Here is a 16,833-nt window from a genome sequence, read left to right as displayed (position 1 = left end):
ATTCATCTACTCTACTAACAAAATTATGCTTACAAACATTTATATAGATGACTTAGAGTAAAGAATTTTTAAGTTATCCTAATTATAGCACAACGATTACAGGAAAAAAATTAACTGTTCCTTATGACACAGTGAAAGGAGTCAGCGAAAGGAGTCATCTAGTGCTCAGTTGTATCTGACTTTTTGTAGCCCCCATGGACTGTAGCACACCAGGCTCTTCTGTCCATGGAATTTTCTAAGCAAGGATACTGGAGTGGGTTGCCACTTTCTACTCCAGGGTGTCTTCCTGACCTGGGGATTGAACCCACATCTCCTGTGTCTCCTACATTGGTAAGCGGATTTACCACTGAAGTCATCTAGCTGCTGCTGCTGCTGCTGCTAAGTCGCTTCAGTACTGTCCGACTCTGCGAGACCCCATAGATGGCAGCCCACCAGGCTTCCTCGTCCCTGGGATTCTCCAGGCAAGAACACTGGAGTGGGTTGCCATTTCCTTCTCCAGTGCTTGAAAGTGAAAAGTGAAAGTGAAGTCGCTCAGTCCTGTCCGACTCAGCAACCCCATGGACTGCAGCCTACCAGGCTTCTCTGTCCATGGGATTTTCCAGGCAAGAGTACTGGAGTGGGTCGCCATTGCCTTCTCTGGAAGTCATCTAGAGCAGAAGTCAATAAACTTTTCTCTGAAGCATCACACAGTAAACACTTAGGCTTTGTGGGCCAGTCTGTCACAACTACAGAACTCTGCCTCTGTTGCGTGGAAGCAGCTACAAACAATGCATAAATGAAGGTGGTGTTTTGAACCCAATCTGTCTCAATTCCATGTGTATCATTCAAGTCAGAAAAAGTAGTATTGGAATCTAAAAACTAAGAATTATTACTTTCAGACTTAAAACTGAAGATGATCAGCCAAAAGTTCATGATTTTCCTTTCCCCTAAAAGAAATAAAATTAAAAGAAAGCACTCACCTGAACATAGAGTTCTCTGAGCTCATATTGAAATTTCTTGGGATCTGTGGTAACTGTTACTGGGCCAATCTCTGTGGAGATAAAAATGACGTAAGTCAAGAATAGTGCTCAATAGCATTAAAGTCTTTAGCATACTGTGGTTGCAAATGTCCTTTCACTATGCACTGTACAGTTAACTGAACAATTAGAAATAGTCAACAAAACAACAAAGACCATTTCTCAATTTAGAGCTACCAAAGACTACTTTAAAATTTGGCATAAATGATGCATACTTAAAATAGTGAATTTTTAGCCTTAGGAAACGCAAAAAAGTGAAAGTGAGTCACCCAGTCGTGTCCAACTTTGCAAACCCATGGATGAAACAGTCCATGGAATTCTCCAGGCCAGAATACTGGTATGGGTAGCCTTTCCCTTCTCCAGGAGATCTTCCCGACCCAGGAATCAAACCCAGGTCTCCCGCATTGCAGGTGGATTCTTTACCAGCTGAGCCACCAGGAAAATGCAAAGAAGGAGTTAAAATGTCACAGGGCAAAGAATCGGGAGACATCAGTTTCAGTCTCTTTTCACTCTCACCAGTTAGTGAATATTTACGGAGCAACTATTTTGTTGTTGAACTCTAAATTAATCACTATCCATCTTTTAATTTTGATTTGTCAACTACAAGTTGTAAATTTGTTTGCAAATAAAACATTTAATACTAAACCAAAAAAAAAGCCAAATGACCCTTCTTTGTCCACAGGGTTTTAAGAACTTGCAGGAGCACAGATAGGAAGATCAGAAGCACAGATACCAGGATATTGAAAGTTCAAATACAGTCACTACCACTTCATTTGCCATAGCTGGGGTTGCTGTCCCTCATTATCACCATTCTCCTAAACTGCCTTTGACGAAAGTAATTACCTCTGGGGTCACTGCAACCCTCATGACTGTCCTAATATAATGCACAAACCATTGTTTCAAGTGGAAACAAGTAGCAGGACCATTTCCTGGTGAAAACCAAGACCTAAGTCAGGTGAAGAGAAGAAGTCCAGATACCAGTAGGGTTAAGTTGATAGAAATATAAATATAGATACACACACAGAACATGTTTATTTAATAGCAAACATTTTAATCTGCAAAGACCATTTTCTTTAAAAAAAAAAAAATTAACCTTTAAAATAGACAAGCTGAAACTGGCCTTTACAGGTATCAATTACTTCCCCCAGAAAACATCCATGGGTGTGTATTTAGTCACTCAGTCATGTCCAAATCTTTGTGACCTATGGACTGCAGCCCACCAGTCTCCTCTGTCCATGAGGATTCTCCAGGCAAGAATACTGGAGTGGATTGCTATGCTGTTCTCCAGGGGATCTTCCCGACCCAGGGATCAAACCCAGGTCTCCCTCATTGCAGGCAGATTCTTTACCAGCTGAGCCACTAGGGAAGCCTGGAAACACCCATATGTTAGTCATTCAGTTGTGTCCGACTATGCGACCCCACAGACTATAGCCCACAAGGCTCCTCTGTCCAGGAGGAATTCTGCAGGCAAGAAGACTGGAGTGGGTAGCCATTCCCTTCTCCAGGGGATCTTTCTTGCCCAGGGACCCAGGAATCAAACCCAGGTCTCCTGCATTGCAGGCAGATGCTTTACAGTCTGAGCCACCAGGGAAGCCCGGAAACATCCATATATTTAAGTAATAGTTTAAAATTCATCCAAGTATCATGTGTACAGACATAGCACCTTAAATTCCTAGGGTAGATCAAAGCTTTTATATTTTATGTAATGAAGATAATAATACAAAATTATAAAGATACTTAACATTTAGTTTTTATGAGACATTAGCTTCAAACACATACTGTTAGAATAGGACTTATGACTTCAAAGGATAATAATTAATGAGCCAGGCCTTCTATAATATGCTAAATGTGATACAAAAACAGATTGCAGAATTTTAGAAATAAATGAGGTAAACTGGATAGGAAGCATGATATGCTTGTCATAGCCCATGTAATTTTTCTTAGAAATTACACAAAAATATGTCTCCATTCTTCACCACAGATTAGACATCTTGCAGCATGCAAAAGGAATGAAGAGGTGATTGGAGAAACTGTGAAAATGCAAACATCTGAATTCCATACAGAGAAGAACAGTCATTAGCTATGTAAACGTCATGTCCTGAGTATATGGAAAATCGGAGAAGACTACTCCCTCAAGACTAAACAAAAGCATATTTTGCAAAGGAATGCAAAACAGCAAAGAATATACCAGGCAGTTACACCCTGACATATAAATTGTCAGCAGCACCATCAAGCCACGCTTCTGTGCTTCTACATGGCATAATACTAAAATAATTCTAGAACTGAAAACTCAAGAACCAGAAAGGAATAAAAGAATACTAGAAAAATCAATTATATGAAAATAAATAGTACAGACATGCAAGAACATTCCTTATAATAACAATTTTTTAAATAGCCCTGACACATGTCTGTCTTCAATAGTAGAGATTAGGGGATGCTATTAAAATAGGAGAACTGATTAGCCTTCATTTAATTATCGAGAGATTCAAATACCCACCTGTTTTCAACAAAGACAGGAAATATTTCCTGAAGCTTATTTATATACATTTTTGCAAATCACACTGGACACTTGAGATAAACCTTTTATCAGTTATAAGAAATACTCAGACCAAAAAAAAAAAAATACTCAGGAGAGATAAAGCCTTGCCAGGCTGCCATATCCCTCCAGCTATAAGCATCTTTTCCAACTCTTTTGAATGGAATGATATAACTATTTGGCAAAATCAACCTTCCTTTTAGGACTTGTGTCCATTTCAGCCTTTCTCTTCATTTAATAGAGCCCTACACCAGCTGTGTCATGAGCAATTTCCTCTTCTCTCTTTTTTTTTTTCTCACCTTCAACGACATTCAACAAGTGTAACTTTGTCTTCTTTTCCTGACTGAGCATGGTCCTCTATTGCTTACAGAATTGAATGAGAACTCTCCAAAGCATTACAGGTCCTCTCTTCTATGTAGCTAATCTTCAAACTTTGTCACACTGCTTAGCATGAAGACACTGCTCTTCCTTCGCATCTTTCATGGCCATTCCCACGTCTTTCATCTGCCCAGACACCTCTCACTCTAGAAAGTATGAATCAAGTCCCATCTCCTTGGACCTTCTGCCATTTCTTCAGTAAACATTAATGTTGGTTGATGTTTGTATGATAAAGACACGGGAAGAATGAAGGGGCATAACGTTTAACAGAATAAATGATCATATTCCATTTTATTCAATGACTTTATCTGGTTGCTTACCAAAATAACACCTATATAGATATACTGGGTTGGCCAAAAAGTTCGTTCGGTTTTCTCCAAAGGAAAATCCGAATGAACTTTTTGGCCAATCCAATATAAAACAGCCATCAGTCTCCAAAGAGAATCCTCAAGCTTGATGGGTCATTAAAAATCATTTGCTTCAATTTTGTTATCTACGGACAAGAAAACCTGAGGTTCAGAGATGATGAAATTGAAAAACTTTGGTAGTGAAGAAAGAGGTTAAGACATCTAAAAACATTCTCTATACTGAGCAACCTCCACAGCTCACTAACATTTCCTCTTTTCCAAGATCTTCATTCTATCAATGATTATATCACTGTGAACTTTCTCCTTTCCTCTGGATCATGGGCAAAACAGGTCGTATTTGGAGTACCTAAACTGATGCACACAATATCTAGAATTCTTGATTGTCATGTGCCTGGGTATTTGAAAATAGATTAAAAGAAACAATTTTTTTCTTCCAGTTTTACTGAGATATAATTATTATGACATACGACATTACATAGGGACTACCCTGGTGACTCAGGGTAAAGAATCTACCTGAATTTCAGGAGACCCAGGTTCAATCCCTGGGTTGGGAAAATTCCCTAGAGAAGGGCAAGGCAACCCACTCCAGTATTTTTGCCTAGAAAATCCCATATACAGAGGAGCCTGGCAGGCTACAGTCCATGGGGTCACAGAGAGTCGGACATAACTCAGCGACCAACACAAGGCAAGGAGCAACTAACAGTTTCACTTTTTCACAATAAATACAGAAAGAAAAGTACGGAAAAAGTAGAGCGGGAGTACTAATATAGGAAAAGCACTTTTCAGAATGAATCAAGGAGATTTCAAAAAGGAAATGAAAATTTAGGATTTCAAATTAGAAACAATGAAAAAGTACTTTACTAATGCTAATTTTTTAAAAATTCTATATATCAAGTTTTCACAACAGCTCTGTATTTCATCAAATTACTGCTATTACCTATGGTTCGGTATGGTGGTGGTTTTCAGTCACGTCCGACTCTTTGCTAACTCATGGATTACAGCCCGCCAGGCTCCTCTGTCCATGGAATTCTCTACGTAAGAATACCGGAGTGGGTAGCCATTCCCTTCTCGAGGGGATTTTCCCAGCCCAGTGATCGAACCTGGTCTCCCGCATTGCAGGCAGATTCTTTACCATCTGAGCCACCAAGGAAGCCAATATTATTATACAAATAATTGAAGGTGGTAATGATAAGCCAAAGCCAACCAGTCCCTTTCAAGGGTCCCACCATACTGACCTGAGAGCATCTATCACATGATATGTGATTGCCATTGCTTTTTGTCTCCCTCACTTGATTATCAGCCTAAGGAGATGTACCTATAAATAAATTCTAAATAAACATTTGAAGATGAGAAGACGGGAAACGAAAGAATAAAGATTAAGCCCAGGTCTTCAGACCCTTCATTTCGTGTGCCTTTCATTTTACTGTGGAACCTCCAGGCTACAGCTAAAGATCACACTACATAATCAGCATGACGACACTCACTAGGTAACTGAATGGTTGACTTCCTCTTTACACAAAAGTATTTATTCTTTCATCAAGTTATTGATGCAGATAGTCAACATGTACAATTTCCCACATACTGCTGATCTTAAAAAAGCAAAAGAAACATTTTTAAGCAAAACATTTTATAAGCAAAATTCTTTTGCTTATAAAAGAATTATAAGTACAAGGAGCAAGTTACACTTCAGAAGATCATTTTTGATTAAAAAAAAAATGTCTGAAACTCTAAACAAGTCTTTCCTCTTCTCATTGATTGTGTTATTTCCTGTTTCCTAGGGATTTATCAGATGGGTTGGATTTATTTCCAACATCTCAGCCATTGTTCTCCTAATCTGAGTTGCTGAGTTGAATTTGAGCAAATAATGGAAAGAAGTTCACAATGTAGTATTTTCTTTTACTGCTTCACTTGGCAAGATCAATATCCAGTTCCTCACTTCCTTTTTCCTTTTCACTAACAGATTTCTGCTCCTTACAGTTTTTCTTTACTCAAAGTGGTTCCTTGATAACAAGAGGTATATTTACTGCTGCTTGCTGGAGTCTCAAACACTTTTTGTGAATGGTTTGATAACAATGCTTACAATTTCCTTGGTTTTTTAAAATATGTAGTTTTATATTTATAACTGTACATAAATATGTGAAAAATTAAAATGAAAACCCCTAAGCTGCACTATAAATTAATCAATATTCGCAAAGCATTACAAAAGGTCAAAATAAATATATAAATCACAGTGCTTGCCATGGAGGAAATTTAAATACAGTTGAAAATTTTTTTAAATAGCAAGCTATGTGCTTGGGGCTGGTGCACTGGGACGACCCAGAGGGATGGTATGGGGAGGGAGGAGGGAGGAGGGTTCAGGATGGGGAACATATGTATACCTGTGGCAGATTCATTTCGATATTTGGCAAAACTAACACAATATTGTAAAGTTTAAAAATAAAATAAAATTTTTAAAAAAAGCAAGCTATGAAAAATTAATCTAGCCTCAGAGAAGAGCAAATATTTTCAGTGTCCAGAGAAATACCCCTGAGCTCTTGGGAAATACACAGTGAAGACATCAGGGAGAAGACATGGTATGAGTTGGGACTTGAAGAGAACACTGAATTCACAAAGGGTGATATCAGAGCAAAGAAATTCTAGGCACTGGGACATGGCCTGTTCAAAATGCCTTCTATGAGCTGACTCTTAACACATTCACTTTCTAAAAATTCAACTCTCAATTAATCTTACACAAATCAATTATAATATCTTCTGTGCAAAACTGTAATATAAATATATACATATTTAAAGCATTTAAATTATTTAAATAAAAATCAATAATTACGTTTCTTGCTTTGGAATGTTATAGAAAATCAGATTAATAAGTATACTTTCATTGTTTTCAATTTAACAAGATACTCTTTCCAGATTTCTCTCTCCTCATTTAATTATAATGTTGCTGTCCAGCACCATTTTTGAATGATTTGCATCTAAGTCACAAAAAAGAACTGTTTCCTGACTTTGAGCTGAGCTAATGTCAAAGATATTTCAGGACTCATTTAACTGAGTACATGCCTGCTCACATTAAAACAGGTAATTTTCAAGACCACTTAAAGACCCTTAATGATTGTTTTGACATGAAGTGATGTAACTTGGTGTGTTTTATAAAATCTGAGTCAAGGATGAATTCATGCACAGTATGTAATATTGATTACATACACAGCATTCTGTTTTACTTTCCAAAGAGGTTATTCATTTAACAATGAGTTGTATAATTGTAAACACATTGCACTTAGCACAACTGTAGATAATGTATGTATATTGCAAGGGTCATTTCACTTAGACTGAACAGGATATAGAAAAAATCATGCACATGAATTCAGCAATGTTTCATAGCTGTTTAGAGCAGGAAGCAAAGAAGAATGCCTTAATAACTGACACAGGATCATGAGGTATACTGAGTAGGATGTTATTGCTTAGACTGGACTTTGGCCAGAGCTCCAGCAAGCACTCTTGCAAAAACAGCCGTGGGATTTTTAATGACCCAACAAAATCCAGATTCTCAGTTTTGCCTGTACTCCTAAATATTTAAACATCAAAACATACCCACGCATTGGTAAGTTACACTCAGAAATATAATAAAACATATAATATTTTAAGTCATGCTATTTTAACAAATTTAATAAACAAGCTCTCCATTGTGATTAACGTATTCTGAAAAAAAAAACAAGAAGAAAATAGATATTACATTCAAGAATATTTTAAAATTTAAATAATGATATTCTTACAGAAAAATGTGTTTTAAACTTTAAGATTAAAAAAAAATATGACAATTCATTTCAAAGTTTTCATTGTTCTCTTAGACAATTCCTTAGCATTACCGGTCTTCCAAATAAATTTAGGCAGCAGGGAGGGATAAAGAAAATAAAAATTATAAAAAGAGCAGTAAAGTATTTTTGAAAAAGAAAAAAATATGCTTGCAAATCCTTAGAAAAGAATCATTAATATTGCTGAAATTTCAACATGTTAGGAGAACAGACAATCTCAGTCCTGATTGTTTCTACAACTTAACAAATGCATGCAATCCTTTGATCATGTTTTCAGGGAAAATGTAATTCAGTGGTCCAAAACCATATTCATGAAGTAAACACTTTATCTGCAAACAATGAGAATCAGAGACATGGCAAAAATATAGACGCTTTTATGTATCTGTATGGAGAAGGCAATGGCACCCCACTCCAGTACTCTTGCCTGGAAAATCCCATGGACAGAGGAGCCTGGTGGGCTGCAGTCCATGGGGTCTCTAAAATCGGACACGACTGAGCGACTTCACTTTCACTTTTCACTTTCATGCATTGCAGAAGGGAAATGGCAACCCACTCCAGTGTTCTTGCCTGGAGAATCCCAGGGACGGGGGAGCCTGGTGGTCTGCTGTCTCTGGGGTCACACAGAGTCAGACACGACTGAAGTGACTTAGCATAGCATAGCATGTATCTGTATATATGTTATGCGTGTGGTATTCCCTGAACACTTGCATTCATTCATTCATTCAACAAACAGGCATTCTATCCTAAAGCCTGGTTCAAACTGTCAGGAGAAAGCAAATATTTACATTTAAAGAGTGGAGGTTTGAGTATAAGAAAGTCGGAAATATCTGGGTGTATCTTACAAACTAAGAGGTGGTTGAATGGACTTATGACCAGTATGTTGTATAAAGCCCTAATCTCAAAAGGATCCCTGCCTTGGAGTTTAATGCTTGTAGTCACTGTCCTGAAGTAATTTTATCTCTTAATTTGTGTTTTGTAAAGCAAAGTTCAATGGGCAGATGTAATAGGCACTGCAAACCTGGAGCCTCATTTCCACAGTCCTGCCCCACACCACCTTCAGGGGACAGGGCACCTGTTCTACTCCCTTAAAGGCCAGGCCCTACCCAGCAGCCCCATCCCTGCTTCTGCTGACTGTCACCATCCGCCTGCTACGCAGCGAGGACCTAGATATGAGGACGGGGAGGGTTAGGATGAGGGCATGTGACAGACGGTCAAGGCTAGAGGCCAAGTCTTAGCCTCTTAGCCAGGACGAGCCTTTTCATACACTCCCAATTCATGCACCAAGCATTTCCCAGCACCTAGCACCAAAGTTTATAAATCCCTGGGGGATGCCTGTCTAACAAGGGTTGAGGCAGCGGGGCCAGGGACAGAGGAGATGTCTGTCTCAACTTCACCTGTTTCCAGCCTGAGCACAGTGCTTGGGTCCCACTGGCACAAGGGGAAACTTGACAGCCTGTATCCCTAGGGACCTCAGGGGCCAGGGTGGGTGTGCATTTGACCTCCAGGTACCCTGGTACCCAGGGGTGCTCATTTTGCAGGTACCATGTTGGGAGGATCTTCTTTTCTCCTTGCAACCCAATGAAGTCTAGATTAAACTATTAGCATGAATTTTACCATCTATCTTTATTTTGTGAAATGCCAATTTTAAATGCAAATATCAGAATATTTGACTAGTATGCAGATTTATGCAAACTATACAATTTGTATTTCATGGCTGGTTACAGATGGTGCCTCCAGCTGTCCAGAAGAAACACACAAGTCAGATTCAGCAAGATTAAAGGAGGAACCATTCAGTCACAGTATGAATACTCCAAGTTTATCAAGACATTGAACTAAGGAGTACTTCTTATTGAAAAACATAAAAGATTTTTTAAAATTAAAAGGCCATGATTATATAAAGAAAAGCTAAATATTGAAATATATGTATTTCAAGTTAATTTATGGATTTAATACATTAAAAATCTAAAAAAGAATTTTTTCATTTGTGCTTTAGAATACTTAGCAACAATATTCTTTAATGTATTCTAAATAGCACATGGGTGATTTTATCAACGAAAACTGGCCAAACAAAGTATAAATAGGACAACGTAAGCACAAGTAACTAAAAGGACAGAAGTACTTACTGATGCGCAAATAAATATGTAAAAACTGGAAAAAAATTAATGATTATAAATAAGCATCTGAAGATATATAAAATAAGATTATTTATGTTAAAAAATGTAACTCTAATTCGAATTTTATAGTATCTAGTAAAAATAACCTCCAAAGGGTTAAAGGTTCAGTATAACCATTATAATTACTTCAACTGAATCTAAACGAGAATATATATATCAGATATATAAAAAATAACATTCTCCTTTTCAAAGTAATAGAAGAAATCACAAGGGCCACTACTGACAGATATAAATATATAAAAATCAAGTAAAAGTTAAAACCTAAAAAGCTATGAAGCCAGATTTGGGAACATTTGTTTCATCGATTTAACTAAAAATCCATGTTATCTGAAGAAATCATTCAAATTTTTACCAAAAAAAAGTATAAAATACCATCACTAAAAGAAAGAAAAATTCATTAACAGAATAATAAAAAAAACAAGACTAGAAACAAATGCTCGTATTTTGTTATAGAGAGACATAAACTATAGCAAATTTGAAGTAACTTGTAAGAAAGAAAATTATTTTGTTTAATATTATCACTGCAACCAGGGTCATACTAAATAAACCTGGCATATTTGTACTCTTTAAGATTATAAGTAGTTGCAACTTTTATGAAATTCACTGTAGTTATATGTATGATATGATTATAGGTATGATGTCTTAAAGTTATCTTGTGGTAAAGTTATTTCCCACTTTGTTATAATCCACTGAAAATAGATACTGACATCGCTAGGACAGCAACAAATAGTATCAAAATAGAGAAATGATTAAAAAACATGAGTCTCTAAATAACATTAGGCAGCAATTAAACTCTTGTTCCATGTCGAAAAACAAGTAAATGTTTATCATATACCATTAAACAAAAACAGCAAAACACAGAACTATAGGTAAAATCACTTGGCCAGCAGTCCAGTAATTAAGACTGCGCCTTCCAACCCAAGCTGCAGGCTTGATCCCTGTTTGGGAGCTAAGATTCCATACACACCTCGTGGCCAAAAAATCAGAACAGAGACAAGAGAAACAATATTGTAATAAATCCAATAAAGACATTAAACATGACCCACATCAAAAAAAAAAAAAAAAGACTTATAGGTACTTAGATTGCAACTATGAACAAAGGCAGATACGCATAAAGACAAATTCTGAAAAGTCACACCAGAGCAAAAACTGATGTTTGGAATAAGTGGAGGAATGATTATTTTATCTTCAAATTTCTCACATTTGTATTTGTAAATATTGTAAATTACAAGTATTATCTGTATTTCTAAATTAAGGAGAAAGAGAGAAATTTCACTTGATCACATATAGGCTTGAGGTTGTGCTCATGCATTCTGCCTTAGTATGGTTCTAAGTTCTTGGTATGGTTCTGAACTGGTTTAACTTGAGTGCAAAAGTCACTTCAGTTGTGTCTGACTCTCTGTGACCCTGTGGACAGCAGCCCCCCAGACTCCTCTTCCATTGGATTCTCCGTGCAAGAACACTGGAGTGGGTTGCCATTTCCTCCTCCAAGGGATCTTCCCTACCCAGGAATCAAATACATGTCTCTTCTGTCTCCTGTATTGGCAGGCAGGTTCTTTACCACTAGCACCACCTGGGAAACCCTGCCCTCCTTCAGGGAATCTTTCCAACCCAGGGATCAAAACCAGGTCTCCTGCACTGCAGGCAGATTCTTTACTGACTGAGCCACCAGGGAAGTCCAAGAATACTGGAGTGGGTAGCCTATCCCTTCTCCAGCATATCTTCCCAACCAGGAATCAAACTGGGGTCTCCTGCAATACAGGTGGATTCTTTACCAGCTGAGCTAGCAGGGAAGCCCCATCAACGCAAGTTTCCATTTTAAATTTAAACACTTCTCCTACAGGGAAGGTCAGAGTAATCACCTTCAGTTCAGTTCAGTCGCTCAGTCGTGTCCGACTCTTTGCGACCCCATGAATCACAGCATGCCAGGCCTCCCTGTCCATCACCATGTCCCGGAGTTCACCCAGACTCATGTCCATCAAGTCGGTGATGCCATCCAGTCACCTCATCCTCTGTCGTCCCCTTTTCCTCCTGCCCCCAATCCCTCCCAGCATCAGAGTCTTTTCCAATGAGTCAACTCTTTGCATGAGGTGGCCAAAGTACTGGAGTTTTAGCTTTAGCATCATTCCTTCCAAAGAACACCCAGGGCTGATTTCCTTTAGAATGGACTGGTTGGATTCCTTGCAGTCCAAGGGACTCTCAGGAGTCTTCTCCAACACCACAATTCATTAGCATCAATTCTTCAGCGCTCAGCTTTCTTCATAGTCCAACTCTCACATCCATACATGACCACTGGAAAAACCATAGCCTTGACTAGATGAACCTTTGTTGGCAAAGTAATGTCTCTGCTTTTGAATATGCTATCTAGGTTGGTCATAACTTTCCTTCCAAGGAGTAAGCGTCTTTTAATTTCATGGCTGCAGTCACCATCTGTAGTGATTTTGGAGCCTAGTAAAATAAAGTCTGACACTGTTTCCACTGTTTCCCTATCTATTTGCCATGAAGTGATGGGACCGGATGCCATGATCTTCATTTTCTGAATGTTGAGCTTTAAGCCAACTTTTTTCACTCTCCTCTTTCACTTTCATCAAGAGGCTTTTAGTTCCTCTTCACTTTCTGCCATAAGGGTGGTGTCATCTGCAAATCTGATGTTATTGACATTTCTCCTGGCAATCTTGATTCCAGCTTGTGCTTCTTCCAGCCCAGCGTTTCTCATGATGTACTCTGCATAGAAGTTAAATAAGCAGGGTGACAATATACAGCCTTGACGTACTCCTTTTCCTATTTGGAACCAGTCTATTGTTCTATGTCCAGTTCTAACCGTTGCTTCCTGATCTGCATATACCTTAGTTGGTGACTAAAAGCATCCCAGATTTGGAAATTACTATAGTCTAAGGTCACTGAAATTAATTACTTTATGCCATTGTGACTAGGTCCCAAGGCGTTTTCAACCCAAGACAAGTCTGTGCTTTGTGCCCATACTTGGTGAGAGGAAAGCTTTCACATAAGAGCCATCTCACCTCTTCTCCTCCCAAATCATCGACACACTACTGCATAAGCAAAGACTCGCATGTCCCCACAGGCCCCAAAAGGCTGTGGTGCACATCCAAATAAAAAACAAGAGACACTGTGGCATTTCTCCTGTGTCACAGTAATCAGTCCTTTCTTACTCTCTCGGGGTGTGACTGACTGATGGATTGATTAACCGCACTGCATGGCACGGGGGATCTTAGTTCCCTATCCAATGATCGAACCTGCACCCCCTAATTTGGAAATGTGGAATACTAACCACTGGACCATCAGGGAAGTCTTCCATCTCAGGGTTTCAATACCCCTGCTCCAAGTTCCCATGCTTTTCTTCTTCCCTCTGAGGAGCCTTCCTGTTAACCAATTATATCAAGCCTTCCCTGGTGGCTCCGTTGGTAAAGAATCTGCCTGCAATGCAGGAGATCCAGGTTTGATCCCTGGGTTGGGAAGGTCCCCTAGAGGAGGGCATGGCAACTCACTCCAGTATTCTTGCCTGGAGAATTCCATGGACAGAAGAGCCTGGTGGGTTACAGTCCATGGGGCCTCAAAGAGTCAGACACAACTAGGCGACTAAGCACATGCCTCTGTTTAAAATTTGAACTCCACAAGGTGAGGGTTGTTACTTTCTATACAACATTACTCAAACCAAAATGCAATAATTAACATATTTTATAAGGATCCACTAATAGCAATTAGAAGGGACACTGGGAAGGCAATTTGACCAAGTGCACTTCCCAACCAAACTAATTTATAGTGCTTAAATGACTCAAATGCCATCAGAAAATCTATACAACCTAGATGAAAGGTGACACTGAATTTGGAATTAGCCACTCATGTGGCCTTCATTTACTAAATGTTTGACCTAAGAGGCAGTCTGTTATTTTGCTTAAGAGCTCAGGCACTGGAATCAAAGCTACTTGGGTTACAATCAAGGCTCTGCCATAATATTTTTTGGTTTTGTTTTTAACTTTTATCCAGTTCCTAAATCTCCATGTCTTGATTTCCCCCATTTTAGTAAGGGAAAACTGAACCATTCCTAAAACACTGGGTTTGTTGTGAGAAGTGTTTGATGAGGTTGTTTAATGAGGATAGCAAGCAAATGTAATGCTTGGAATGGATTGACCAGGCTAACTCTGCTATTGCTACTGCTGCTACTGTTGGTAACTTTCATGGCAATCTAAAAGACATTATGTTAGATATTATGACTGCAGCCATGAAATTAAAAGACACTTACTCCTTGGAAGGAAAGTTATGACCAACTTAGATAGCATATTCAAAAGCAGTGACATTACTTTGCCAACAAAGGTTCGTCTAGTCAAGGCTATGGTTTTTCCAGTGGTCATGTATGGATGTGAGAGTTGGACTGTGAAGAAGGCTGAGCGCCGAAGAATTGATGCTTTTGAACTGTGGTGTTGGAGAAGACTCTTGAGAGTCCCTTGGACTGCAAGGAGATCCAACCAGTCCATTCTGAAGGAGATCAGCCCTGGGATTTCTTTGGAAGGAATGATGCTAAAGCTGAAACCCCAGTACTTTGGCCACCTCATGCGAAGAGTTGACTCATTGGAAAAGACTCTGATGCTGGGAGGGTTAGGGGGCAGGAGGAGAAGGGGACGACAGAGGATGAGATGGCTGGATGGCATCACTGACTCGATGGACATGAGTCTGGGTGAACTCCGGGAGTTGGTGATGGACAGGGAAGCCTGGCGTGCTGTGATTCATGGGGTCGCAAAGCGTCGGACACGACTGAGGGACTGAACTGAACTGAACTGATGATTGGTTAAGGGCTCCCCAGGAGGGGGAGTGGTAAAGCATCTGCCTGCCAACGCAGATGGGTTCAATCCCTGGGTCAGAAAGATCCCATGGAGTAGGAAATGGCAACACACTCCAGTATTCTTGCCTGGAAAATTCCACAGACAGAGGAACCTGGCAGGTTATAGTCCACAGTGTAGCAAAGAGTCAGACTGAACAGCACACACACAACGATTGGTTTTTTTAAAAATCTACTATAAGGAACAAATTCACTCTGGGAGTTTAGTAAAACATAATACTTTTCTTGTGCTTCTCACTGTTTAAGATGATTTAATGAATTTGAATTTCCAACTCAACAAGGCATTAGTTAAGTATACTCTTTTTTTTTTTTAAAGTAAGGTACATTCTTATCAGAGCTTCCCTGATGGTCAGACAATAAAGAATGCAAGAGACCCAGGTTCAATTTCTGGTTTGGAAAGATCGCCTGGAGAAGGGAACAGCTACCCACTCCAGTATTCTTGCTTGGAGAATTCCATGGATAGAGGAGCCCGGCAGGCTACAGTCTATGGAGTCACAAAGAGTCAGACAGGAATGAGCGATCAACAGACACACACATTCTCATCAAGTCATGCCTTAATTTTTTACCTTGCATCAGATAAAAAATGTCAAACTTTCAGATGACTGAAACTCTTTCTTGCCTTTGGAGATAACAGAACAACACTTCTCATACTTGCCATTAAATCAGATCTCAGAATTTGAAGTCACATGATCAAGTATTTAAAAGATATGTTTGATCTTTACTTTCCACTTCAGTGATACTTAAAAATATTAATACCCAAACAAGACTGAGATAAAAACACCATTTATCAAAAAAAAAAAAATAGGTATATGATTCTGGGTTGCTAATTAATACAGTATATGAAAATACTACTAAAGCTATATTATCTGTTCACTCTGCCCAAAATAAAGAAAAATATCCACCTCTACACCTTTGTTTATATTTTTTCTATATAAGAGACTGCTTTCTCCCTTATCAAACTTTTACTCAAGATTTAATTCAGGTGTCAACTTTTTTGGAACAAATTCCTCAGTGTCTCAATCCTCAGAGGTCACTCCTCTGAATTCTTTTAATGACATATCCTAACTGTTTGGTAAATAACCCGATGTGCTAAATGTCCTCTAAAATGGCCTCCAAGGATCCCCACCATCTGATATTCACACCCTTCTGTAATCCCCTCTCCTTAAGAATGGGATGAACTTAATGACCTGCCTCTAATGAACAGAACAGAACAAAACTAATGAAATGTCACCACTGAGATTAGGGTGAAAAAAATTTCACCTTCTGTCTTGCATGCCCTCTCTCGCTCTCTGATGGAAATTACCCATGAGAGTTATCCTGTTATCCCTTACAGGGAGGACCCCACAGCAAGGAGTTAAGGGCAGTCTTTTGCCAACAGCCAACAAAAAACTCAATCTTGACAACAACCCCGTGAGTAAGAAACTGGACCTTCTTCAGTCAAGCCATGCCACGACCACAGACCCAGTCAGTACCTCGACTGTAGACTTGATTGTGAGACCTTGATTGTGAGAGAGTCAGAGAACCCAGTTTAGTTGTACCAGAATTCCTGACTCACAAAAAGTGTGATTTAATAAACATCTGTTATGTTTCAACTCTAAGGCTTAGAATAATTTTTCATGCAACAGGTTCATTTCACTGCATATTCAGTCTCTATAGTGTGAAAGTGTTAATTGCTCAGTTGTGTACAACTCTTTGCAACC

General features: G+C 38.9%; 1 protein-coding gene across 3 annotated transcripts in view; it reads right to left on the bottom strand.

Annotated features, from left to right (window-relative positions):
- The window catches only part of HMCN1 (hemicentin 1), a 538,929-nt gene that overhangs the window by 415,745 nt on the left and 106,351 nt on the right, over positions 1-16,833 (bottom strand). For all 3 annotated transcript variants that reach the window (XM_019976773.2, XM_070768574.1, XM_070768576.1), the window contains exon 2: positions 960-1,030. In XM_019976773.2, the coding sequence (XP_019832332.2) occupies positions 960-1,030 (71 nt within the window). The remainder of the gene's footprint in view (positions 1-959; positions 1,031-16,833) is intronic.

This window comes from Bos indicus, chromosome 16 (genome assembly GCF_029378745.1).
Source record: "Bos indicus isolate NIAB-ARS_2022 breed Sahiwal x Tharparkar chromosome 16, NIAB-ARS_B.indTharparkar_mat_pri_1.0, whole genome shotgun sequence".
NCBI lineage: Eukaryota > Metazoa > Chordata > Mammalia > Artiodactyla > Bovidae > Bos > Bos indicus.
The sequence above is the reverse complement of the archived record's forward strand: the minus strand, read 5'-3'. Positions and strand labels throughout refer to the sequence as shown.